The 25,449-nt window shown below is 39.0% G+C and overlaps 1 protein-coding gene across 1 annotated transcript in view; it reads left to right on the top strand.

Annotated features, from left to right (window-relative positions):
- The window catches only part of TDP1 (tyrosyl-DNA phosphodiesterase 1), a 698,490-nt gene that overhangs the window by 188,414 nt on the left and 484,627 nt on the right, over positions 1–25,449 (top strand). The window contains exon 7 of the mRNA XM_053697569.1: positions 12,506–12,598. Within this exon, the coding sequence (XP_053553544.1) occupies positions 12,506–12,598 (93 nt within the window). The remainder of the gene's footprint in view (positions 1–12,505; positions 12,599–25,449) is intronic.

Raw genomic sequence — 25,449 nt, 5'->3', positions numbered from 1 at the left:
GTACATCAAGGACGCCCATAGCGATTACTTTACAAGACATGGCGGCAGTCATGGATAATACACTGTCAGCGGTATTAGCCAGACTACCTGAATTTAGAGGAAAGCGTGATAGCTCTGGTGTTAGGCGTAATACAGAGCATACAGACGCTTTAAGAGCCATGTCTGATACTGCCTCACAATATGCAGAAGCTGAGGAAGGAGAGCTTCAGTCTGTGGGTGATATCTCTGACTCAGGGAGACCTGATTCTGATATTTCTACTTTTAAATTTAAGCTTGAGAACCTCCGTGTTTTGCTTAGGGAGGTTTTAGCTGCTCTGAATGACTGTGACACAATTGCATTGCCAGAGAAATTGTGTAGACTTGATAAATACTTTGCAGTGGCGGTGTGTACTGAGGTTTTTCCAATACCTAAAAGGTTTACAGAAATTATTAATAAAGAGTGGGATAGACCCGGTGTGCCGTTTTCCCCCCCTCCTATTTTTAGAAAAATGTTTCCCATAGACGCCACCACACGGGACTTATGGCAAACGGTCCCTAAGGTGGAGGGAGCCGTTTCTACTTTAGCAAAGCGTACTACTATCCCTGTCGAGGATAGTTGTGCTTTTTCAGATCCTATGGATAAAAAATTAGAGGGTTACCTTAAGAAAATGTTTATTCAACAAGGTTTTATCCTGCAGCCCCTTGCATGCATTGCTCCTGTCACTGCTGCTGCGGCGTTCTGGTTTGAGTCTCTGGAAGAGGCTTTACAGACGACTCCTCCTTTGGAGGACATACTTAACAAGCTTAGAGCACTTAAGCTAGCTAATGCTTTTGTTTCTGATGCCATTGTTCATTTGACTAAACTAACGGCTAAGAATTCTGGATTTGCCATCCAGGCGCGTAGGGCGCTATGGCTCAAATCTTGGTCAGCTGACGTGACTTCAAAGTCTAAACTACTTAACATTCCCTTCAAGGGGCAGACCCTATTCGGGCCTGGTTTGAAGAAAATTATTGCTGACATTACTGGAGGTAAAGGTCATGCCCTTCCTCAGGACAGGTCCAAATCAAGGGCCAAACAGTCTAATTTTCGTGCCTTTCGAAACTTCAAGGCAAGTGCAGCATCAACTTCCTCTGCTACAAAACAAGAGGGAACTTCAGTCCAAGACGGCCTGGAAACCTAACCAGTCCTGGAACAAAGGCAAGCAGGCCAAAAAGCCTGCTGCTGCCTCTAAGACAGCATGAAGGAATGGCCCCCTAACGGATCTAGTAGGGGGCAGACTTTCTCTCTTCTCCCAGGCGTGGGCAAGAGATGTTCAGGATCCCTGGGCGTTGGAGATTATATCTCAGGGGTATCTTCTGGACTTCAAGGCTTCTCCTCCACAAGGGAGATTTCACCTTTCACGATTATCTGTCAACCAGATAAAGAAAGAGGCATTCTTACACTGTGTGCAAGACCTCCTAGTTATGGGAGTGATCCATCCAGTTCCAAAGGAGGAACAGGGACAGGGATTTTACTCAAATCTGTTTGTGGTTCCCAAAAAAGAGGGAACCTTCAGACCAATCTTGGATCTAAAGATCTTAAACAAATTCCTCAGAGTTCCATCATTCAAAATGGAAACTATTAGGACCATCCTACCTATGATCCAGGAGGGTCAATATATGACTATGGTGGATCTAAAGGATGCTTACCTTCACATTCCGATACACAAAGATCATCATCGGTTCCTAAGGTTTGCCTTTCTGGACAGGCATTACCAGTTTGTGGCTCTTCCCTTCGGGTTAGCTACAGCCCCAAGAATTTTTGCAAAGGTTCTGGGGGAGCTTCTGGCAGTTCTAAGGCCGCGGGGCATAGCAGTGGCCCCTTATCTAGACGACATCCTGGCGTCAAATTTCCAAATTGCCAAGTCCCATATGGACATAGTTCTGGCATTTCTGAGGTCGCACAGGTGGAAAGTGAACGAGGAAAAGAGTTCTCTGTCCCCACTCACAAGAGTCTCCTTCCTAGGGACTCTGATAGATTCTGTAGAATTGAAAATTTACCTGACGGAGTCCAGGTTATTAAAACTTCTAAATTCTGGCCATGTTCTCCATTCTATTCGGCGCCCTTCGGTGGCTCAGTGCATGGAGGTAATCGGCTTAATGGTAGCGGCAATGGACATAGTTCCGTTTGCGCGCCTACATCTCAGACTGCTGCAACTATGCATCTCAGTCTGTGGAATGGGGATTACACAGATTTGTCCCCTCTACTAAATCTGGATTAAGAGACCAGAGATTCTTTTCTCTGGTGGCTATCTCGGGTCCATCTGTCCAAAGGTATGACCTTTCGCAGGCCAGATTGGACAATTGTAACGACAAATGCCAGCCTTCTAGGTTGGGGTGCAGTCTGGAACTCCCTGAAGGCTCGGGGATCGTGGACTCAGGAGGAGAAACTCCTCCCAATAAATATTCTGGAATTGAGGGCAATATTCAATGCTCTTCAGGCTTGGCCTCAGTTAACAACCCTGAGGTTCATCAGATTTCAGTCGGACAACATCACGACTGCGGCTTACATCAACCATCAAGGGGGAATAAGGAGTTCCTTAGCGATGTTAGAAGTCTCCAAAATAATTCGCTGGGCAGAGAAACACTTTTGATACCTATCAGCGATCCATATCCCAGGTGTAGTGAAGTCGTCAGACTTTTCATCCGGGGGAGTGGGAACTCCATCCGGAGGTGTTTGCTCAATTGATTTATCGTTGGGGCAAACCAGAACTGAATCTCATGGCGTCTCGCCAGAACGCCAAGCTTCCACCGTTTCCTCTGCTCCCTCGACTGATTGCCAGAATCAAGCAGGAGAGAGCATCAGTGATTTTGATAGCGCCTGCGTGGCCATGCAGGATCTGGTATGCAGAACTAGTGGACATGTCATCCTTTCCACCTTGGACTCTGCCTTTGAGACGAGACCTTCTACTTCAAGGTCCTTTCAATCATCCAAATCTAATTTCTCTGAGACTGACTGCATGGAGATTGAACGCTTGATTTTATCAAAGCGTGGCTTCTCCGAGTCTGTCATTGATACCTTAATACAGACACGAAAGCCTGTTACCAGGAAAATCTACCATAAGATATGGCGTAAATATCTTTATTGGTGTGAATCCAAGAGTTACTCATGGAGTAAGATTAGGATTCCCAGGATATTATCTTTTCTCCAAGAGGCTTTGGAGAAAGGATTATCAGCTAGTTCTTTGAAGGGACAGATCTCTGCACTGTCTATTCTTTTGCACAAGCGTCTGGCGGATGTTCCAGACGTTCAGGCGTTTTGTCAGGCGTTGGTTAGAATCAAGCCTGTGTTTAAACCTGTTGCTCCCCCATGGAGCTTAAATTTGGTTCTTAAAGTTCTTCAAGGGGTTCCATTTGAACCTCTTCATTCCATAGATATCAAACTTTTATCTTGGAAAGTTCTCTTTTTGATGGCTATTTCCTCGGCTCGTAGAGTCTCCGAGTTATCTGCTTTACAATGTGATTCTCCTTATCTGATCTTCCATGCAGATAAGGTAGTTCTGCGTACAAAACCTGGGTTTTTGCCTAAGGTGGTATCCACTAAGAATATCAATCAAGAGATTGTTGTTCCATCATTGTGTCCTAATCCTTCTTCAAAGAAGGAACGTCTTTTACATAATCTGGACGTGGTTCGTGCTTTAAAGTTTTACTTACAAGCTACTAAAGATTTTTGTCAAACATCTGCTTTGTTTGTTGTTTACTCTGGACAGAGAAGAGGTCAAAAGGCTTCGGCAACCTCTCTTTCTTTTTGGCTAAGAAGCATAATCCGCTTAGCCTATGAGACTGCTGGACAGCAGCCTCCTGAAAGGATTACAGCTCATTCTACTAGAGCTGTGGCTTCCACTTGGGCCTTTAAAAATGAGGCTTCTGTGGAACAGATTTGCAAGGCAGCGACTTGGTCTTCGCTTCATACTTTTTCCAAATTCTACAAATTTGATACTTTTGCTTCTTCGGAGGCTATTTTTGGGAGAAAGGTTTTACAGGCAGTGGTACCTTCCGTTTAAGTACCTGCCTTGTCCCTCTCTTCATCCGTGTACTTTAGCTTTGGTATTGGTATCCCACAAGTAATGGATGATCCGTGGACTGGATACACCTTACAAGAGAAAACACAATTTATGCTTACCTGATAAATTTATTTCTCTTGTGGTGTATCCAGTCCATGGCCCGCCCTGTCATTTTAAGGCTTTTCAAAATTTTAGATTAAACTACAGTCACCACTGCACCCTATGGTTTCTCCTTTCTCGGCTTGTTTCGGTCGAATGACTGGATATGGCAGTTAGGGGAGGAGCTATATAGCAGCTCTGCTGTGGGTGTCCTCTTGCAACTTCCTGTTGGGAAGGAGAATATCCCACAAGTAATGGATGATCCGTGGACTGGATACACCACAAGAGAAATAAATTTATCAGGTAAGCATAAATTGTGTTTTTCTCCAAGAAGGATTGAAGAAAGGGTTGTCAGCAAGTTCCTTAAAGGGACAGATTTCTGCTTTGTCTATTTTGCTACTCAAGCGTCTGGCAGATGTCCGGATGTTCAATTTTTTTGTCAGGCTCTGACTAGAATCAGGCCTGTGTTTAATCCAATTGCTCCTCTTTGGATTAAGTTATTATCTTGGAAAGTTTTAGTTTGGGTTGCTATCTCTTCTGTTCGCATTGTTCGGAACTTTCGGCATTACAATGTGATTCTCCTTATCTTATTTTCCATGCAGATAAGGTAGTGCTGCGTACCAAACTTGGGTTTCTTCCTAAGGTGGTTTCAAATAAAAATATTGATCAGGAAATTGTTGTTCCTTCCTTGTGTCCTAACCCTTCTTCTAAGAAGGAAGTGACTATTACATAATTTGGACGTGGTCTGTGCCTTGAAGTTTTACTTACAGGCAACAAAGGATTTTCGTCAATCTTCTTCCCTGTTTGTTGTTTTTTCTGGGAAGTGCAGGAGTCAGAAAGCTACGGCTACCTCTCTTTCTTTTTGGCTGAAGAGCATCATTCATTTTGCAGCCTCCTGGACAGCAGCCTCCTGAACGAATTACGGCTCATTCCACTAGGGCTGTGGCTTCCTTATGGGCATTTAAGCATGATGCTTCAGATTTGCAAAGCTGCGACTTTGATACTTTTGCTTCCGCTGAGGCTGCTTTTTGGGAGAAAGGTTCTTCAAGCAGTGGTGCCTTCCGTTTAGGTTCCTGTCTTGACCCTCCCTTTCATCCGTGTCCTTTAGCTTTGGTATTGTATCCCATTAGTAAGGATGAAATCTGTGGAGTTGTCATATCTTGTAAAAGAAAAGGAAATTGATGCTTACCTGATAAATTTATTTCTTTTACGATATGACAAGTCCACGGCCCACCCTGTCAGTTTCTGAGACAGGTCTTTATTTTTGTTAAACTTCAGTCACCTCTGCACCTTGGCTTTTCCTTTCTTTTTCTAACTTCGGTCGAATGACTGGAGTGGGAGGGAAGGGAGGAGCTATATATACAGCTCTGCTGTGGTGCTCTTTGCCTGCTCCTGCTGACCAGGAGGCGATATCCCATAAGTAAGGATGAAATCCGTGGACTCGTCATATCGTAAATGAAATAAATGTATCAGGTAAGCATAAATTTCCTTTCTGATGGGACGTATAGTGTATAAATATCAAATTAAAGGGACATCAAAGTGCACTATGAAAATGCTCTATATTTTTTATTATTATCGCACTATTTCTTGCATATGCATATCTTTGCATTTAACTCCTGCAAATGCTTTAAACACATAGTTAAAATTAAGTCTAGAGCATTAATGCACCACAAGGACGTAGTTTAACACTTCTAGTGCACCAATGACAAGAGATGTATATATTCGTAGCCACCTGTCACCAGCTAGCTCTCATTTGAGCAATCCTGCTCATGAGCATATCTAGATATCCTTTTCAACAAAGGATACCAAAAGAACAAACTAAATGGGATACTAGTATTACATTGAAAAGTCTCTTAAAATTGCATGCTCTATCTGAACTGTGAAAGTTTAATTTTGACTTTCATGTCCTTTTTAACTACTTTTTTCATATTTGAATCTTTATTTAAGAAGATAAGGATCAATATGCAATGCATATGCAGGGTGTGTCTAACCATTTGCATTGCTAACAAAAGATATCAGGATATTTATTTGTGAGCTATTACTTAAACAAGAAAAGATTGCATACAATTAAGTATGAATTAATTATTAATTATGAGTATTAACCTTTCCTATTTCAGTAGTGTACCCACAAAGGGTTGATTACAAGTAACGCACTATATAGCTCTTCCGCTCGAGTGTAAACGTCGCTATAATGTAATCTTTTTCTGTGCATCGAGTTGCACTCGTATTACAAGTTAAAAGTGCGCTAACCTGACAGGAGTTATGAATATTTCACATTTCAATGTTCTTCACTTACAGAACAATGTTATTTTTATTGTAAATACATATTTCTATATAAATTTCTATACCTTTATATCTATACCTATAGATATATAGCTATAGATATATATTTTACATTAGCATTATCAGAAATATATTAGTAAAAAATTATAATTTTTTTCTATGTGAAGAACATTGGAATGCAACATATATGCATAAAGCGATTCAGTTTCAGGTTAGCGCGCATGAGGAATTGTTAATCTCAAAGTGCATTTTTGAAATATTACATACAGTATAAAATGTAAAAAAAATAATTATTAAAAAATATTATACATACTGTAAAAAGAAATATATATATTATATATATATATATATATATATATATATATAATCTATGGATTAGAGTATTTGATTTAAAATATAACATCTAAAAAGTACGAGAGTTTATTATGTTTAAAAAAATATTCTCATGTTTTTTTCTAACCAAATCTGTTTAGTTGGGGAGACAGGGGTTTTCCAGTGCCTGGCAATGAGCGTTTTCAACCTATTTATTCTTATGTGTAAAAGCTGCAACCTTAATTTCCATGTCTTTTAGAAATCTTCAACCCACTGCCATAAGGAACAAACCTCTCTGCTTTTCCACCGAATATAGTCTCCACACCCCCTCCAGCACCCACCAGAAGCTACTTTGTATATCACCAATAACTTTGCAAGATTTTCATTTTTATCTCTAGTATTTGAGAGAAAACAGACAAATATTTTGTAATTTTAAAATGGAATCCGATACAACATTTTTGGAAACAATGGACCATGTTGCCTTGTTGTTCCAACTGAAGAGTCAGAGTTTCATGATCTGAGGTCATACTTTACGTGTGTTCTTCTAATTGCAGGACCCTTTGGTCCAAGGCATTCACATCTTGTTTGGCCTCTGCTAGACCATCTTTAATTAGTTGACCAACCTTTGATAGAAAGGATGCAAAGTCTACCCCCAGTTAAAAATAGGATGACGATAAAAATCAGACCCAAGGTAGTAGCTTTATCCAAGTTAGGAGAAAATAATCCAGCAGAAATTATATCCAAAAAATATTTTAGCAGTTAGACTTCACAAAAATTAGGCAGCAAGGATGTTGACAACAGTGCCAGTATTTACTATTTCCACAGTCAGTTTATAGCAGTCTATGCTAGGTATGGTACGAGATGTGTTTCAGATATTACCAAATTTCACTTATATTAGATTAGACTGTGTGAATCAATCCGTCCTACTTAGATTAAATATAGTTACTAAAATGTGCACTGTATCAAATATGGCTTTAATTTTATTTCCTTATTGCGCCATGCATTGCCATTAAAAGATAATGAAACAATATGATCTTCAGAAAAATCTATCAAAGTGATAAGGCCCCAGGTTAAAATATAATCTAATTATGTTATACAAGTGTTAAAGCCCGTGTACACGGGCCAAATTGTGTAAAGAAAGACATATACTTCTTAGGAGGCATATCTCTCTCCCTATATCCCTATCCTTCCATCGCTCTTTCCATCTATCCCTATCCATCTATCCCTATCCCTCTATCCCTATCCCTCTATCCATCTATCCCTATCCCTCTATCCATCTACCTCTATCCATATACCTTTATCCATATACCTCTATCCCACTCTCTCTATCCCTCTATCTCTATCCCTATCCCCCTATCCCTCTATTTCTATCCCTATCCCTCTATCTATATCCCTCTATCCCTTATATCTATCCATCTATTCCTATCCCTCTATCTCTACCTCTCTATCTCTATCCCACTATTTATATCCCTATCCCTCTATCTATATCCCTATCCATCTATGTCTATCCCTCTATCCCTTATATCTATCCATCTATCCCTATATCTCTATCCCTCTATTCCTATATTTATATCCCTATCCCTCTATCCCTATTCCTCTATCTCTATCCCTCTAACCCTACCCCTCTAACCCTATGCCTCTAACTCTTTCCATTTAACCCTATCCCTCTAACCCTATCCCTCTATCTCTATCCCTCTAACCCTATCCCTCTAACCCTATCCCTCTATCTCTATCCCTCTATCTCTATCCCTATCCCTCTATCTCTATCCCTTTAACCTCATCCCTCTAGCCCTATCCCTCTATCTCGATCCCTCTATCCCTCTACCTCTATCCCTCTAACCCTATCCCTCTATCTCTATCCCTCTATCTCTATGCCTATATCTCTATCCCTCTATCTCTATCCCTCTAACCCTATCCATCTATCGCTATCCTTCTATCTCTATCCCTGTATCTCTATCCCTCTATCTCTATCCCTCTGTTCCTATCCCTCTATCTCTATCCCTAGCCCTCTATCCCTATCCCTCTATCTATCTATTTATCCCTAGCCCTCTATTCCTATCCCTATCCCTCTTTCTCTATCCCTCTATCCAAATCCCTCTATCCCTATATATCTATATCCCTATCTCTCTATCCCTATCCCTCTATCTCTATCCCTCTATCTCTATATCCCTATCCCTCTATTCCTATCCCTCTATTCCTATCCCTCTATTCCTATCCCTCTATCCCTATCCCTCTATCCCTATCCCTCTATCTCTATCCCTCCATCTCTTTCCCTATCTCTCTATCTATATCCATATCTCTATATCCCTAATCCCTCTTTCTCTTCCTCTATCCCTATCCCTTATATTTTTTTTGTTAGGCGTTTTGCGTTTTTTTTCTCTATATCTCTTCGCTAATGTAGTGTAGTGTTTGTCTCCAGTTTTATTTATTTTTTTAGGCATTGTTATATTATGGGGTTTTTTTGTCTCTCTCCTGTGGGATAGTATTATTGTAGCTTAGCATAGTCTTGCACAGTGTATGGCAATTTTACTCCGGTACTGTACTGTAGTGCAGTCTGGCGCAGTGTCTGGCACTTTTTCATGCGCAGTGATCTTAAGGCAGTACTTAGTCTTGCATGCTTACGCTATAGTACCGGATCTATGGTAATCCTTAAGGCCGCAATAAGTCTCACGCTTATGGTATAGATACAGTACCGGAGATGTGGTGATCCTAAAGGCTGCAATTAGTCTCCCGCGCATACGCTACAGTATGGCCGCACTTAGTCTTGCACGCAGTTAGACACAGATCCTCACGCCCCCTCGCCACGCCCACTTCACCCCACCATGCCCCCCCAACGGCCGCTTCCCCTGCTCTGCTGAGTGTCTGATGTCAATCCTAAAGGCCAGGTATGTTTGTCCTCGCGCAGTCTCTACTGCGCATGACTGCATCTGACAAACATACCTGGCCTTTTATTATATAGGATAAACTATAGAGTTGGGACTTTCCTGTGTGCATTTTTAACTCTAATGCCTATTCACTATTCCATGTGGTCAGTGTGATTTGACTACCTTCCTCATTTGAGGCATTCATTTATATGGAGGTGCATCTCTGACGAAGAAATCAGTCAACACCTCCATTCACTGTTAGGAGGAATTATGGCTCTCTCATATAGACACACTTGTAGCAAGACATGTAAAGGTGGTGAGTAGGCCTCAAGCCATGTGATGAGCATGACCCATTTTACACCAGGGTCTTCTTTTCTTTAGCCTAACATCCTTTAGTATTCTGGGGACTTTCTTCTCCAGGGATGAGGGTTATTGCAGAGTATTCCCCTTAAAAAAAATCTGTGAGGTGAGATAGCTGCAGAGCTCAGATAATTTGCAGCCATATTCCTTGTTGGTCGGCTCCCCCCCCCCCCCCCATTAAATACATGTATTATGCATTAATTATGTGCATTGGCATAAATTTATCAGTCTGTAATTCACTGGACTGGTTGTTATGTTTTCAAATCTGCACATTGTTATGTAATATCTAGTTGATTTACTACCTTGAGGGCCCGATGTGTCAATTTAAAGATTTAGTGCTATGGTTTATTTGAAATGACTGGATCTAATATGCATCACAGGGTGATTCTTAAAGGGACGTTAAACTAAAATGTTCATTCACAATAAATTGTTTAATTAGGCATAATTTAAAAACAACAACATTGCTATCACGGTACAAAAAAAAAAACTTTTAGTAATTTTGCTAAAAAACTTTTATTAATTTTTAACTCTGAAAACTAGTATTTCAACTCTGAGGTGCATTCCTTGAGTACAGAGCCCTGATGCTCCTACATGCTGCATAGTGATTTTTTTTATCATTTTTATCTGTTTCTGATTGGCCACAGCAAAGGAAATAAGATTTTTTTCAAGAAGCATGTCCTGAGACTACAAAAAATAAAAATAAAATTCAGTTTTATTCAACTGCTTTTTAAACATGCACTGTACTGGTACAAATCTCCAAATCTGAAATTCCAAAATCCAAACTTTTTAATTAAGAATTATTTTTAAAATGAAATTATCAAAAATTTGTATTTTTCCCCGCCTCCTGTAATTCACAATCTTTAGGTTTTTTTAGGGTTTTTTTTGTGTTCTAAGAAGTAAATAATAGTCTATATTTATTTAAAACAACAAATATTACCTGTCTGGTTACAGTGCTGTATTATCTTTCTGAGGCTACTATGTATACAAAAGTATTAAACATGATATAAAACTACCTTTTTGTTGGATGTATAAGTTGTATTATTGCATGTAAATATTGGCTAAATGAAATAAGACGTTGTTTACAAACAATTTCAAAATCCAACCTTTTTCCCGGTCCCAAGTAGTTTTTATAAAGGGTTTTCTACCTGTATTTTGTATGGGAATCTTTTGAGATGCAGTGAATAATTTCTGACAAATAAATTAAAAAATGAACTTAATGCCCCATTTTAATATTATTTTTTTTACATTACTTACCGAGTAAGCTTTTAAACATAATGATAGGGTCAACAGTAATATAACTGATCATTCTTTTGTTTATTATCATAATCTAGTTTGCTTTTTGCATTGCTTAACTATTATTCATATATATTTTACTAATATTCATTCAAATGCAGTGGCACAAAAGTGAACTCTTACTTATAGTATTATTTCTGTCACCGCTGGTCCACAGAGAAAGAAGTGGAAGATAAACAAAAAGTAACTCTGAAACACCTCTGTTACATTGAACTGCTGTTGTGAAAATGTTCTATTGAGCTGCTGATTTGCTGTTGCTTTTTTTCTCTTCTCATTCTATTAACCTTTAAGCAGACAATAAAAAAGAAACCCATCAGAATTTGTCAGTTTGTGAGCTTATAAACAGTGCAAATATAAAAATGACAATATTATAGTTTACACTTCCATTACATTGCATTTCTAGCTCTTATGGCAATTTCCCTTTAAAGGGACAGTAAACACCTTGTTAATTACAAGACATTTCTGTTGTGTTGCTATAGAATCTTATCTTAGCTAATGCTAATGTTTTTAAATAAAACTAACATAATTTTTACTGCAATTTTTTCAATAACCAAACCCCACCCACCATTTGCCTTATTTCGGGGAGCTAATCTGGGCTTTAGTCTGCAGACAACAAAGCTAACCACTCTTATAAAATTGGTAAAAAATGAGATATGTGCATTCATATCCTTTGCGACGATTGGAATGCGGAAGTAGGCAGCTGCTCGTGACGCTCTTCTCTTTTTGGAGCTGGATTTATTTTTGTGACAGATCACCACACTAAGATCTGTACAAAATCTGGTAAGAGCCAAATGGCACAAACGGCCGTCTACTTCTGCATTCAGATCTTCACAAAGGATAAAAATACACATCTAGTAAAAATGTAATTGTTTTGCAGTTGTTATTAATTAAAGCCAATTAGGAACATATATCCAGTAGGGTTATAGCTCTGAGAAGTCAGCAGGGGGCATTTCAAAGTTTGAGAGTTAGAAATTGCTCTATTTTCAGAGCTAAATTATATAAAAAGGAGCAAAATGAATAATGAAAATAGAACTATATATTTTATATAAAAATCTCAGGGTGTTTACTGTCGCTTTAAACTCACAAACTTCTGTAAAAAAAAATAATTTGTAGCATTTCCTGTAAAAAAATATAAATCCCAAAATGTATGTACTGTATTTTTTCAATTGTACAAATTTCAAAGGAAAAACTTGGAAAAACCTGTAGCATTATTTGCTCTCCCCCTTAGTTCTTTCTTTCTTAGTTAATTCAGTGTTTTCTTTTTTTATAAAGGAAAATGATGTTGCTGTTATATACAGAAGGTCTAAGAGTTGTGATCCACACAAGTAACCTTATCCATGATGACTGGCACCAGAAAACACAGGGGTATGTACTCATTGCACAGATTTCCAATTAATTGTGAGACACACTGTTAATTTTATCTATGAAGACTTGCACTAGAAAACTTAAGGGTACAGAATTATGTACAGAATACCAATTAGCTCTGATCGATAGTAGTAATTTTATCCATAAAGACTGGCACCAGAAAATTCAGGGATAAGGAAATATGTACAGAATTCCAATTCATTGTTTTCCACAGTAGTCATTTTATCCATGAACGCTGGCACCAGAAAATTCAGGGGTACGGAATTATGTACAGAATTCCAATTAGTTGTGATCCATACTAGTAATTTTATCCATGAACGCTGGCACCAGAAAACTCAAGGATACAGAAATATGTACAGAATTCCAATTAGTTGTGATCCACAGTAGTAATTTTACCCATAAAGACTATGGCCAGAAAGCTAAGGATACGTACTCGCACAGAATTCCAATTCATTGTGATCCACACTAGTAATTTTATCCATGAAGACCGTATGGGGTACATATTCATGCACAGAATTCTTATTATTTAGACTTTTTTTTGCAACTTTCGCAAAGTCTGTGAGGTGGGGGTGTGTGTGTCTGGAACTCAGTATGCAGGAATAACAAACAAAAACAAGAAAGCCTTTCTAGAGTAATCCTTACTGAAGAAATGATATGCAGAAACAGATTAATAAAATAATAGAACAGAATCTTACAATGCAATATAGAACACAAGTCTCTCAACAAGCACAGAACCCAGCGAGTACTGTTAGTAAGATATTTTGTGAAATGTCCAGGAACAAGATAGCATATGCAAGTAGGCACAAGTCTCAACAAGCACAGAACCCAGTGAGTACTGTTAGTAAGATATTTTGTGAAATGTCCAGGAACAAGATAGCATATGCAAGTAGGCACAAGTCTCAACAAGCACAGAACCCAGTGAGTACTGTTGACAAGATATTTTGTGAAATGTCCAGGAACAAGATAGCATAAGAAAGTAGGCACGAGTAGTTGTAGAATAAGCATATAACAAGGGTCTTTGGTCTCAGCGGTAGTATTAGCATACAACAGGGGTCTTTGGTCTCAACGGCAGTATAAGCATACCCAAGAATGTCAGCAGAGGTCTTTGGCCTCAGCAAAAGTAGAAACATACAACAGGAGTCTTTGGTCCCAGCGGCAGTATAAGCATACCCAAGTATGTCAGCAGAGGTATTTGGTCTCGGCAGTAGTAGAAGCATACATCAGTATTACAACAGGGGCCTTTGGTCCCAGCGGCAGTATAAGCATACCTAAGTATGTCAGCAGTGTTTTTTGGTCTCAGCAGTAGTAGAAGCATACATCAGTATTGCAACAGGGGTCTTTGGTCCCAGCGGCAGTATAAGCATACAGAAATATGTCAGCAGAGGTCTTTGGTCTCAGCATTAGTAGAAGCATACAACAGTATTACAACAGGGGTCTTTGGTCCCAGCGGCAGTATAAGCATACCCAAGTATAACAAAGCAGAGGAGCAGGAACCAGAAAAGCACCTTCCAAGGCAGTTCAGACAGGCAAAGGTTAAACACAGGTCTTGGTGGTTCAGGCAAGCAGACAGGCCTCACAACAGAGTTGCTTGTTCTCAGGAACAGGATAAGCATAGAGGATACACAGGAAGCAAGCCTAGACTAAGGAACAGGAGCCAGCATTGAATGCTCTAAATAGGCAATAACTCAGCAGGGAGTAAAGGGCTGATTGCACTTTATAGGGACTCCCACACCCGAGTCCTGCAGGTGGGAGCTCCTGCAATCAACAGAATGTCTGTTTAAATCCTAGGAAGGCGCGACCACGCGCACCTAGGGAGCTGCAGCAACAGTTTCACACTGAACTCACTCCACAAGGAAAGCTAAGGAGGAGTCCTCCAGGTAAGGTTCCTGACAGTGTCTCAGGTTCTTTTGATTCTTGGGTTTCAATGCCCTAAGTTTCTACTTTTGAGTCTCTACATTTAACTTTTTTTTTTTTATTTAAATTACTTTTTAGTAGCTTGCTCTTATATGGGGTTTTTTCCTCAGGCTGTGCCTAACATTTATAGTTCATCATTGGTTATTGGAAAAGATTAACTATACTGAACAACATTGAAGCCAAACAGAAAATGAGATTTAATACAGGAAAATGCAAGGTTCTACATTTTAGAAGTAAAAATAAGCAGGCAATATATTATTTAAATAAGACAAGACTTAGCCAACCAGAGGAGGTAAGGGATTTGGGAGTAGTAATAGATAACAAGCTAAAGATGGTTGCACAAAGCAGGGCAGCGGCTTCAAAGGCTAATAAGATACTAGAATGTATTAAAAGAGACATTGATTCAAGGGAGGAAAGCATAATTCTGTCACTATATAAATCCCTGGTAAGACCTGACCTTGAGTATGGAGTGCAGTTCTGGGGACCGATCGCAAAAAAAGATGTTGCAGAACTAGAAAAAGTTCAGAGAAGGGCCACAAAGCTAATAAGGGGAATGGAGAATTTAAGCTATGAGGAGAGGCTAGCCAAACTGGGTCTGTTTTCCCTAGAAAAAAAGGTGCTTGAGAGGTGACATGATTACTTTATATAAATATATTCAAGGCCCATATACAGAGATAGCAGAAGCTCTGTTTATTCCAAGAAAATTGATTGTGAAAAGAGGTCACAATTTAAGGGAAATCTTTTCAAAGGTTCTCTGTTATCGGTCGTAGGGATTCATCTCCTTTTTCCTTTTCAGATCGACAATATAATCTTATATACCATTACCTCTGCTGATACTTTTTTAGTACTGGTTTGGCTATCGTCTATATGTGGATGGGTATCTTTCGTTAAGTATGTTTTTCTTATTTAAGACACTCTCAACTATGGTTTGTCGCTTTATGTATTAATATAAAGTTTTAAATATATGTATTTTACTTATATTTGCCATGAGTCAGGTCTATGTATATTTCCTTTTGCAGACTGTCAGTTTCAGTTTGGGAAGCATGTTTAGGAAGTTATTTGTCTTACCTGGGGTATAGTCCTTTTTTCAAATTGACTGTTTTTTCTTTTAATTTCGCAGGCAAAATTAGGCTTGCAAGGGTGCAAAATGCTGTTATTTATTGCGTCATTTTTGGCGCGAGAATTTTTTGGTGCGAAGGTACATCTTTGATGACGCAAGTTCGTTATTTCCGGTGTCTTATTTGACGCCAGGGTCCCTTGCATGAGGTTGCGGCTGTGATGACGCAAGTTGCGGCTGTGATGACGCAAGTTGCGTCATTTCCGGATGTTGTTCACGCCCAAAAAAATTTCAACTTCCTTTTACGTCGTGCATCATACTTGGCACCAAAAAATTTTGTTTATTTTTTCACCCCACTTCCTATATGCCTCTTGCCTTCTATATGCGCATATTTTTCCATTCCTGAAACTGCCATATAAGGAAATTGTAAATTTTGCTTTAATGTTGTTTTTTCGTTTACATTTTTCAAGATGTCTCAATCTGATCCTGTCTCAGAAGCACCTGTTGGAACCCTGCTGTCTTATCACAGTTCTACCAAAGCTAAGTGTATCTGTTGAGTCTTGAAAAAGGTCTTTTGAGGACCGAAACGCGTAGACCCTTTGGTAAGCATCTTTTCAACCCGATTACCTATATTTTTTACTGTATTACGCTATGTTGTTATTTTGGGTTACAGGAATCTACTGGGGACGACAATATTGAGCCGTTGATTGCCTAAAGTTCATTGGGATCCCTGGAATTTACCTTGTCTCACCCAATACATATATTCTTCTACCTTCATCTTATTGTTTGACACTATATATTTTTTCAACTTTTTTCTATTTTTCCACTTTGCTTAGTTGTGGTTAGACTTTGATTTTTTTCACCACTGTGATATATCTGGATCACCTATTGGCCATATTTGGATTACAAATGGTTTAACCTTTTATACTTGTCTTTTTCTGATTTTTTCGCACCGATTTTTGCACCCACTTTGTTCTCCAGCCTCCTTTGTTGAACACCAATTTTTTGGTTTTTTATTTTTCATCGACTTTATATTTGACTTTAAGCGCTACCTCATCTGTTTCTTTAGGATACCTCACCATTCTTTTGGACTTGGATTCCTTCTGTTTTTGTGTCGGAGTCCTAGTTTCCTTTTGACATTATTTTATGTGCACTTTTTTGTTGATTTTATATCCAGTTTTATCATCTGCACCACTGTGTTGCATTCCACTTGTTATCATTTTGACTGTGTTGTAATTAACCACATTGTATTTGTCCTCTGGGAGCTTTCAAGCATCCACACCCAGGTTTACTCTGGAATAGGGATACTCTTCAATTGTTGCACGCACCACCCACAATTCACCACAGTACACACGCAAATATGGATCCATAACTGACTCAATTCTTAGACAGCCAATTGCCCCTTATTTACGCACCTCAGATTTCTACGCTAATTATAATTATATGAACATCAAGTGTTTTTTAATATTCTTTTAATGTTGCTAGAAATCCTATGGTTTTAACATTTTCTATTGCCTTTCTTAAAGACTTGCTCGGCAATCTTTGCCTTACACCATTTTGGTTTTATCCTATTTTACAATTTATGACGTGTATTGTTTTATCTGATTGTAATAAATCCTCATTTTAAACGTATCGGCAGTTTTGTATATTTGTCCCTTGGCCTTTTTGGCGCTGTACCAATCCCTGTGTTTCAGTATTACTTTTTTCTGGGGGAGGTTAGACCCCATTTTTTTGGTTACAGCTTAGGGCATTCTTAGCGCTTGAATACCACTACTATTATCTGTTGTAAATTAGCTGAGATTATATCTCCAGCTGTAGTAAGTAACAGTTGTCATGATAAGCTTTTGCACGCAGAAAACGTTTCCATCAGTACTAGTACAGTTTCTGTTGTTCCTTCAACATCTAATGTACATGATATCCCTGTTGATATGAAAAATGATATTGCTGATCAGATACAGAAGGCTTTGTCTGCTATTCTGCCTTCTAATAAACGTAAAAGGTCTTTTAAAACTTCTCATAAAATGATGAAATTTCTAATGACCGACAACATACTGAAATATCCTCCTCTGATGAGATCTCTCTGATTCAGAAGATCCTACCTCAGACATTGACACTGACAAATCTACTTATCTTTTCAAGATTGAGTATATTCGTTCCTTGTTAAAAGAAGTGTTAGTTACTTTGGATATTGAGGAGTTTAGTCCTCTTGATATCAAAACTAGTAAACGTTTAAATTCTGTTTATAAACCTCCTGTGGTTACTCCTGAGGTTTTTCCAGCTCCTGATGCTATTTCTGATGTGATTGCTAAGGAATGGGTTAAGCCTGGTTTAAAAGGTTGTACCCTTTGCCAGCCGCTAGATTAGAGTTTTGGGAAAAAAATCCCCAAAATTTATGGGGCTATTTCTACTCTTGCCAAACGTACTACTATGCCTATGGAAGACAGTACTTATTTTAAAGATCCTTTAGATAGGAAACTTGAATCTTATCTAAGGAAAGCTTATTTATATTCTGGCTATCTTCTCAGGCCTGCCATTGCTATGGCTGATGTTGCGGCTGCATCAATCTTTTGCTTGGATAGCTTAGCACAACAGGATACAGATCCTGATTTGTCTAGCATTGTTCGTTTACTTCAACATGCTAATCATTTTATCTGTGATGCTATTTTTGATATCGTCAAAATCTATGTCTTTAGCTATTTTAGCTAGTAGACCTATTTGGCTCAAATCTTGGAATGCTGACATGGTATCTAAGTCTAGATTACTATCGCTTTCTTTCCAAGGTAACAATTTATTTGGCTCTCAGTTGGATTCAATTATTTCAACTATCACTGGGGGAAGGGAGTATTTTTGCCTCAGGATAAAAGATCTAAGGGTAAATCTAAAGCTTCTAATCATTTTCATTCTTTTCGACAGAATAAGGAAAAGAAAACCAATCCTTCATCTAAAGACTCTGGTTCCAATTGGAAACCTTCTTCAAGTTGGAATAAATTGAAGCCTTTTAAGAAACCAAAACCAGCCCCCAAGTCTGCATGAAGGTGCGGCCCTCGATCCAGTTCAGTTGGTGGGGGGCAGATTGAAATTATTCCAAGACATTTGGTCATATTCTGTTCAAAATCAGTGGATTCAGAGTATTGTCTCTCAAGGGTATCGAATAAGATTCAGAGTAAGACCTCCTGTGAGAAGATTCTTTCTCTCTCACGTACCAGCAAATCCGGTGAAGGCTCAGGCTTTTCTAAAGTGTGTTTCAGATCTAGAGCTTTTAGGGGTAATAATACCAGTTCCGTTTCAGGAACAGGGTCTGGGGTTTTATTCAAATCTTTTCATTGTCCCAAAGAAAGAAAATTCATTCTGGATCTGAAGTTTTTGAATCGTTTTGTAAGAGTCCCAACTTTCAAGATGGTGGCTATAAGGACTATTTCTTTCATGTAATTGGCAAGAGTCCATGAGCTAGTGACATATGGGATATACAATCCTACCAGGAGGGGCAAAGTTTCCCAAACCTCAAAATGCCTATAAATACACCCCTCACCACACCCACAATTCAGTTTTACAAACTTTGCCTCCTACGGAGGTGGTGAAGTAAGTTTGTGCTAAGATTTCTACGTTGATATGCGCTTCTCAGCATTGTTGAAGCCCGATTCCTCTCAGAGTACAGCGAATGTCAGAGGGACTTGAAGGGAGTATCACTTATTTGAAGACGATGATTTCCCTAACGGGGGTTTATTTCATAGGTTCTCTGTTATCGGTCGTAGAGATTCATCTCCTACCTCCCTTTTCAGATCGACGATATACTCTCAATTTACCATTACCTCTACTAATAACTGTTTTAGTACTGGTTTGGCTATCTGCTATATGTGGATGGGTGTCTTTTGGTAAGTATATTTTCATTACTTAAGACACTCTCAGTTATGGTTTGGCACTTTATGCATTTATGTAAATTTCTAAATATATGTATTGTACTTTTATTTGCCATGAGTCAGGTTCATGTATTTCCTTCAGCAGACTGTCATTTTCATATTTGGGGAATTTAAACATTTTAAGAAATTTATTTCTTACCTGGGGTTTTAGTCTTTTTTTCAATTGACTACTTATTGCTATTGCGGGTATTAGGCCCGCAGGTGCGTCAAATGCTAAACTTTATTGCGTCATTCTATGACGCAACTTCGTCGTTTCCGGCGTCATACTTGACGCCGAGACCTTTCACACGGCGGTGTCATTAGTGACGCGAGTGTGTAATTTCCGGTTATTTTTGGCGCCAAAAAAGATTACGTTACGTTGTGCGTCATACTTGGCGCTAATATTTTTTTCATTATTTCAATACCCCATTGATGTTTGCCTCTTGCTTTTTTCTCTATCAGAGGCCTATGCGTTTGCATTTTTTCCCATTCCTGAAACTGTCATATAAGGAAATAGATAATTTTGCTTTATATGTTGTTTTTTCTCTTACATTGAGCAAGATGTCCCAATCTGATCCTGCCTTAGAAGTTTCTGCTGGAACATTGCTGCCTGACATTGGTTCTACCAAAGCTAAGTGCATTTGTTGTAAAAGTGTAGAAATTATTCCACCAAATGTCATTTGTAATAGTTGCCATGATAAACTTTTACATGCAGATAGTGTTTCCATCAGTAATAGCACATTGCCAGTTGCAGTTCCTTCAACTTCTAATGTACATGATATACCTATAAATTTTAAAGAATTTGTTTCTGATTCTATTCTGAAGGCTTTGTCTGCATTTCCACCTTCTAATAAACGTAAAAGGTCTTTTAAAAACTTCTCATTTAGCTGATGAAATTTCAAATGACCAGAAACATAATAATTTATCCTCTTCTGATGAGGATCTATCTGATTCAGAAGATCATTCCTCAGACATTGACACTGACAAATCTACTTATTTATTTAAAATAGAGTATATGCGTTCTTTATTAAAAGAAGTGTTAATTACTTTGGATATTGAGGTAACCAGTCCTATTGACGTTCAGTCTAATAAACGTTTAAATGCTGTTTTTAAACCTCCTGTGGTTTCCCCAGGGTTTTTTCCTATTCCTGAGGCTATTTCTGATATGATTTCTAGGGAATGGAATAAGCCAGGTACTTCTTTTATTCCTTCTTCAAGGTTTAAAAAATTGTATCCTTTACCAGCAAAATCTATAGAGTTTTGGGAAAAAATCCGCAAAGTTGATGGGGCTATTTCTACTCTTGCTAAACGTACCACTATTCCTATGGAAGATAGTACTAAGGATCCTTTAGATAGGAAGCTTGAATCCTATCTAAGGAAGGCCTAATTATATTCAGGTCATCTTCTCAGACCTGCTATTTCTTTGGCTGATGTTGCGGCTGCCTCAACTTTTTGGTTGGAGAATTTAGCACAACGAAAATTGGATCCTGACATATCTAGCATTACTCGCTTACTGCAACATGCTAATAATTTTATTTGTGATCCCATTTTTTATATTATCAAACTTGATGTAAGATCAATGTCTTTAGCTGTATTAGCTAGAAGAGCTTTGTGGCTTAATTCTTGGAATGCTGATATGACATCTAAATCTAGATTACTATCTCTTTCTTTCCAAGGTAATAATTTATTTGGTTCTCAGTTGGATTCTTTTATTTCAACTATCACTGGAGGAAAATGAGTTTTTTTGCCTCAGGATAAAAAACCTTAGGGTAAATCTAAGGCTTCTAACCGTTTTCGTTCCTTTAGTCAGAATAAGGAACAAAAACTCAATCCTCCTCCCAAGGAATCTGCTTCCAGTTGGAAGCCTTCCTCAAATTGGAATAAATCCAAGACATTTAGGAAACCAAAGTCTGCCCCTAAGTCCGCATGAAGGTGCGGCCCTCATTCCAGCTCAACTGGTAGGGGGCAGATTAAGGTTTTTCAAGGATTTTTGGATAAAATTGCTCTTTTTCACATGAGACCTCTACAGCTTTGCATGCTGAATCAATGGTGCAGGGATTATACAAAGATATCACAATTAATATCCTTGAATCCCAATGTACGACACTCTCTGACATGGTGGATAGATCACCATTGTTTGGTTCAAGGGGCCTCTTTTGTTCAGCCAACCTGGACTGTGATCTCAACAGATGTGAGTCTTTCAGGTTGGGGAGCTGTTTGGGGATCTCTGACAGCACAAGGGGTTTGGAAATCTCAAGAGGCGAGATTACCAATAAATATTTTAGAACTGTGCAATTCTCAGGGCTCTTCAGTTTTGGCCTCTGCTAAAGAGAGAACCGTTCATTTGTTTTCAGACACACAATATCACAACTGGGGCTTATGTCAATCATCAGGGTGGGACTCACAGTCCCCAAGCTATGAAAGAAGTATCTCGGATACTTGCTTGGGCGGAATCCAGCTCCTGTCTAATCTCTGCGGTGCATATCCCAGGTGTAGACAATTGGGAGGCGGATTATCTCAGCCGCCAGACTTTACATCCAGGGGAGTGGTCTCTCCATCCAGATGTATTTTCTCAGATTGTTCAGATGTGGGGTCTTCCAGAGATAAATCTCATGGCCTCTCATCTAAACAAGAAACTTCCCAGATACCTGTCCAGGTCCAGGGATGTTCAGGCGGAAGCAGTGGATGCACTGACACTTCCTTGGTGTTATCTTCCCACCTCTAGTTCTCCTTCCAAGAGTGATCTCCAAAATCATCATGGAACAGTCTTTTGGGTTGCTGGTGGCTCCAGCATGGCCACACAGGTTTTGGTATGCGGATCTGGTGTGGATGTCCAGTTGCCCGCCTTGGCCACTTCCGTTACAGCCGGACCTACTATCTCAAGCTCCGTTTTTCCATCAGGATCTCAAATCATTAAATTTGAAGGTGTGGAAATTGAACGCTTAGTTCTAAGTCATAAAGGTTTCTCTGACTCAGTGATTAATACTATGTTACAAGCTCGTAAATCTCTCTCTAGAAAGATTTATTATAGAGTTTGGAAGACTTACATTTCATGGTGTTCTTCTCATAAATTCTCCTGGCATTCTTTTAGAATTCCTAGAATTTTACAGTTCCTTCAGGATGGTTTGGATAAGGGTTTGTCTGCAAGTTCCTTGAAAGGACAAATCTCCATTCTTTCTGTTTTATTTCACAGAAAGATTGCTATACTTCCTGATATTCACTGTTTTGTACAGGCTTTAGTTCGTATTAAGCCTGTCATTAAATCAATTTCTCCTCCTTGGAGTCTTAATTTGGTTCTGAAGGCGTTACAGCCTCCTCCATTTGAGCCTATGCATTCTTTGGACATTAAACTACTTTCTTGGAAAGTGTTGTTCCTTTTGGCTATCTCTTCTGCTAGAAGAGTTTCTGAGCTATCTGCTCTTTCTTGTGAGTCTCCTTTTCTGATTTTTCATCAGGATAAGGCAGTTTTGCGGACTTCTTTTCAATTTTTACCTAAGGTTGTGAATTCTAACAACATTAGTAGAGAAATTGTTGTCCCTTTCCTTATGTCCTAATCGTAAGAATTCTTTGGAGAGATCCTTACATTCTTTGGATGTGGTAAGAGCTTTGAAATATTATGTGGAAGCTACTAAAGATTTCAGGAAGACTTACAGTCTATTTGTTTTATTTTCTGGTCCTAGGAAAGGTCAGAAGGCTTCTGCATAGTTCCTTGGCTTCTTGGTTGAAACTTTTGATTCATCAAGCTTATTTGGAGTTGGGTCAGGCCCCGCCTCAGAGAATTACAGCACATTCTACTAGATCAGTTTCCACTTCGTGGGCTTTTAAGAATGAAGCTTCAGTTGATCAGATTTGCAAAGCGGCGACTTGGTCCTCTTTGCATACATTTACTATATTCTACCGTTTTGATGTATTTGCTTCTTCGGAAGCAGTTTTTGGTAGAAAAGTTCTTCAGGCAGCTGTTTCAGTTTGGTTCTTCTGCTTTTGATTTAATTTTTTTTCTTTCAAAGATGAAATAAACTTATTTTTGTTTTGGGTTGTGGATTCATTTTTTCAGCGGAATATGGCTGTTTTTATTTTTATTCCCTCCCTCTCTAGTGACTCTTGAGTGGAAGACTCCACATCTTGGGTATTGATATCCCATATGTCACTAGCTCATGGACTCTTGCCAATTAGATGAAAGAAAACATAATTTATGTAAGAACTTACCTGATAAATTAATTTCTTTCATATTGGCAAGAGTCCATGAGGCCCACCCTTTTTATGGTGGTTATGATTTTTTGTATAAAGCACAATTATTTCCAAATTTCCTTTGTTGATGCTTTCTACTCCTTTCTTTATCACCCCACTGCTTGGCTATTCGTTAAACTGAATTGTGGGTGTGGTGAGGGGTGTATTTATAGGCATTTTGAGGTTTGGGAAACTTTGCCCATCCTGGTAGGATTGTATATCCCATATGTCACTAGCTCATGGACTCTTGCCAATATGAAAGAAATGAATTTATCAGGTAAGTTCTTACATAAATTATGTTTTTGCCTTTTGTTCAGCAAGGTCGTTATATGTCCAGGATAGACTTACAGGATAAATATCTTCACATTCCAATTCATCCAGATAACTATCGGTTTCTGATATTCTCTTTTCTAGACAAGCATTACCAATTTGTCACTGTTCCATTTGGCCTAGCAACAGCTCCAAGGATCTTTTTGAAGGTTCTCAGTGCCCTTCTATCTGTAATCAGAGAACAGGTTATTGCGGTGTTTCCTTATTTGGACGATATCTTGGTACTAGCTCAGTCTTTACATTTAGACGAATCTCACAGGAATCAACTAGTGTTGTTTCTTCAAAGACATGGTTGGAGGATCAATTTACCAAAGAGTTTCTTGATTCCTCAGACAAGGGTCACCTTTTTAGGTTTCCAGATCGATTAAGTGTGCATGACTCTGTCCTTAACAGACGAGACAAATGAAATTTGTTTCAGCTTGTCAAAACCTTCAGTCTCAATCATTCCCTTCAGTGGCTATGTGCATGGAAGTTTTAGGTCTCATGACTGCAGCATCTGACGCAATCACCTTTGCTCATTTTCACATGAGACCTCTACAGCTTTGTATGCCGAATCAATGGTGCAGGGATTATACTCAGAAATCACAATTGATATACTTAAATCCCAAGATTCAACTCTCTCTCTGACTTGGTGGTTAGACCATCATCGTTTAATTCGGGGGGCCTCTTTTGTTCGTCCTACCTGGACTGTGATCACAATAGATGCAAGTCTTTCAGGTCGGGGAGCTGTCTGGGGATCTCTGACAGCACAAGGGGTTTGTAAAACTCAAGAGACAAGGTTACCAATCAATATTTTAGAACTCCGTGCTATTTTCAGGGCTCTTCAGGTTTGGCCTCTGTTAAAGAGAGAACCATTCATTTGTTTTCAGATGGACAATATTACAACTGTGGCATATGTGTCAAGGTTTTTTTCCCTGTTTTGTTTGCTGGCAGCCATTTTACTCACCCCTCTTGCTGACTCTGGTGCATACTGTGTGATGCTGCTCATTTCCTGCACTTCCTTTTATGGCCAGACTGGTGTACATCATCCGTGTGAGACAGGATGCAGTCTCAGAATTGTGATGTCATCACTTATTATTTAAAGGGCCTCTGTTCAGTATGCTTTGCCCTTGCATTGTCTCAGACTTGTTTGTGCCAGATCCTGGGTATTACCTGGCTGTCTCACGTCCCTCCTGCTTCCTGATCCCTGGCTTGTTCTTGACTCTGCTGTTCTCCTTGTTCCTGATTCTGTCTCGTTTGACTACTCGCTTTGTCTCCTGACTCGACTCGTCTGACTACCAGCTCTGGTTTTGATTACTGTCTTGTTATTTGACTTGTGGACTTTTTATTATTTTTTGCTATTTATAAAGGTGTGATTATTTTTGCACTTCTTGTCTCAGTCTGATTTATGGCACCCTGACAATATGTCAATCATCAGGGTGGGACTC

Source organism: Bombina bombina, chromosome 1, assembly GCF_027579735.1.
Source record: "Bombina bombina isolate aBomBom1 chromosome 1, aBomBom1.pri, whole genome shotgun sequence".
NCBI lineage: Eukaryota > Metazoa > Chordata > Amphibia > Anura > Bombinatoridae > Bombina > Bombina bombina.
The sequence above is the reverse complement of the archived record's forward strand: the minus strand, read 5'-3'. Positions and strand labels throughout refer to the sequence as shown.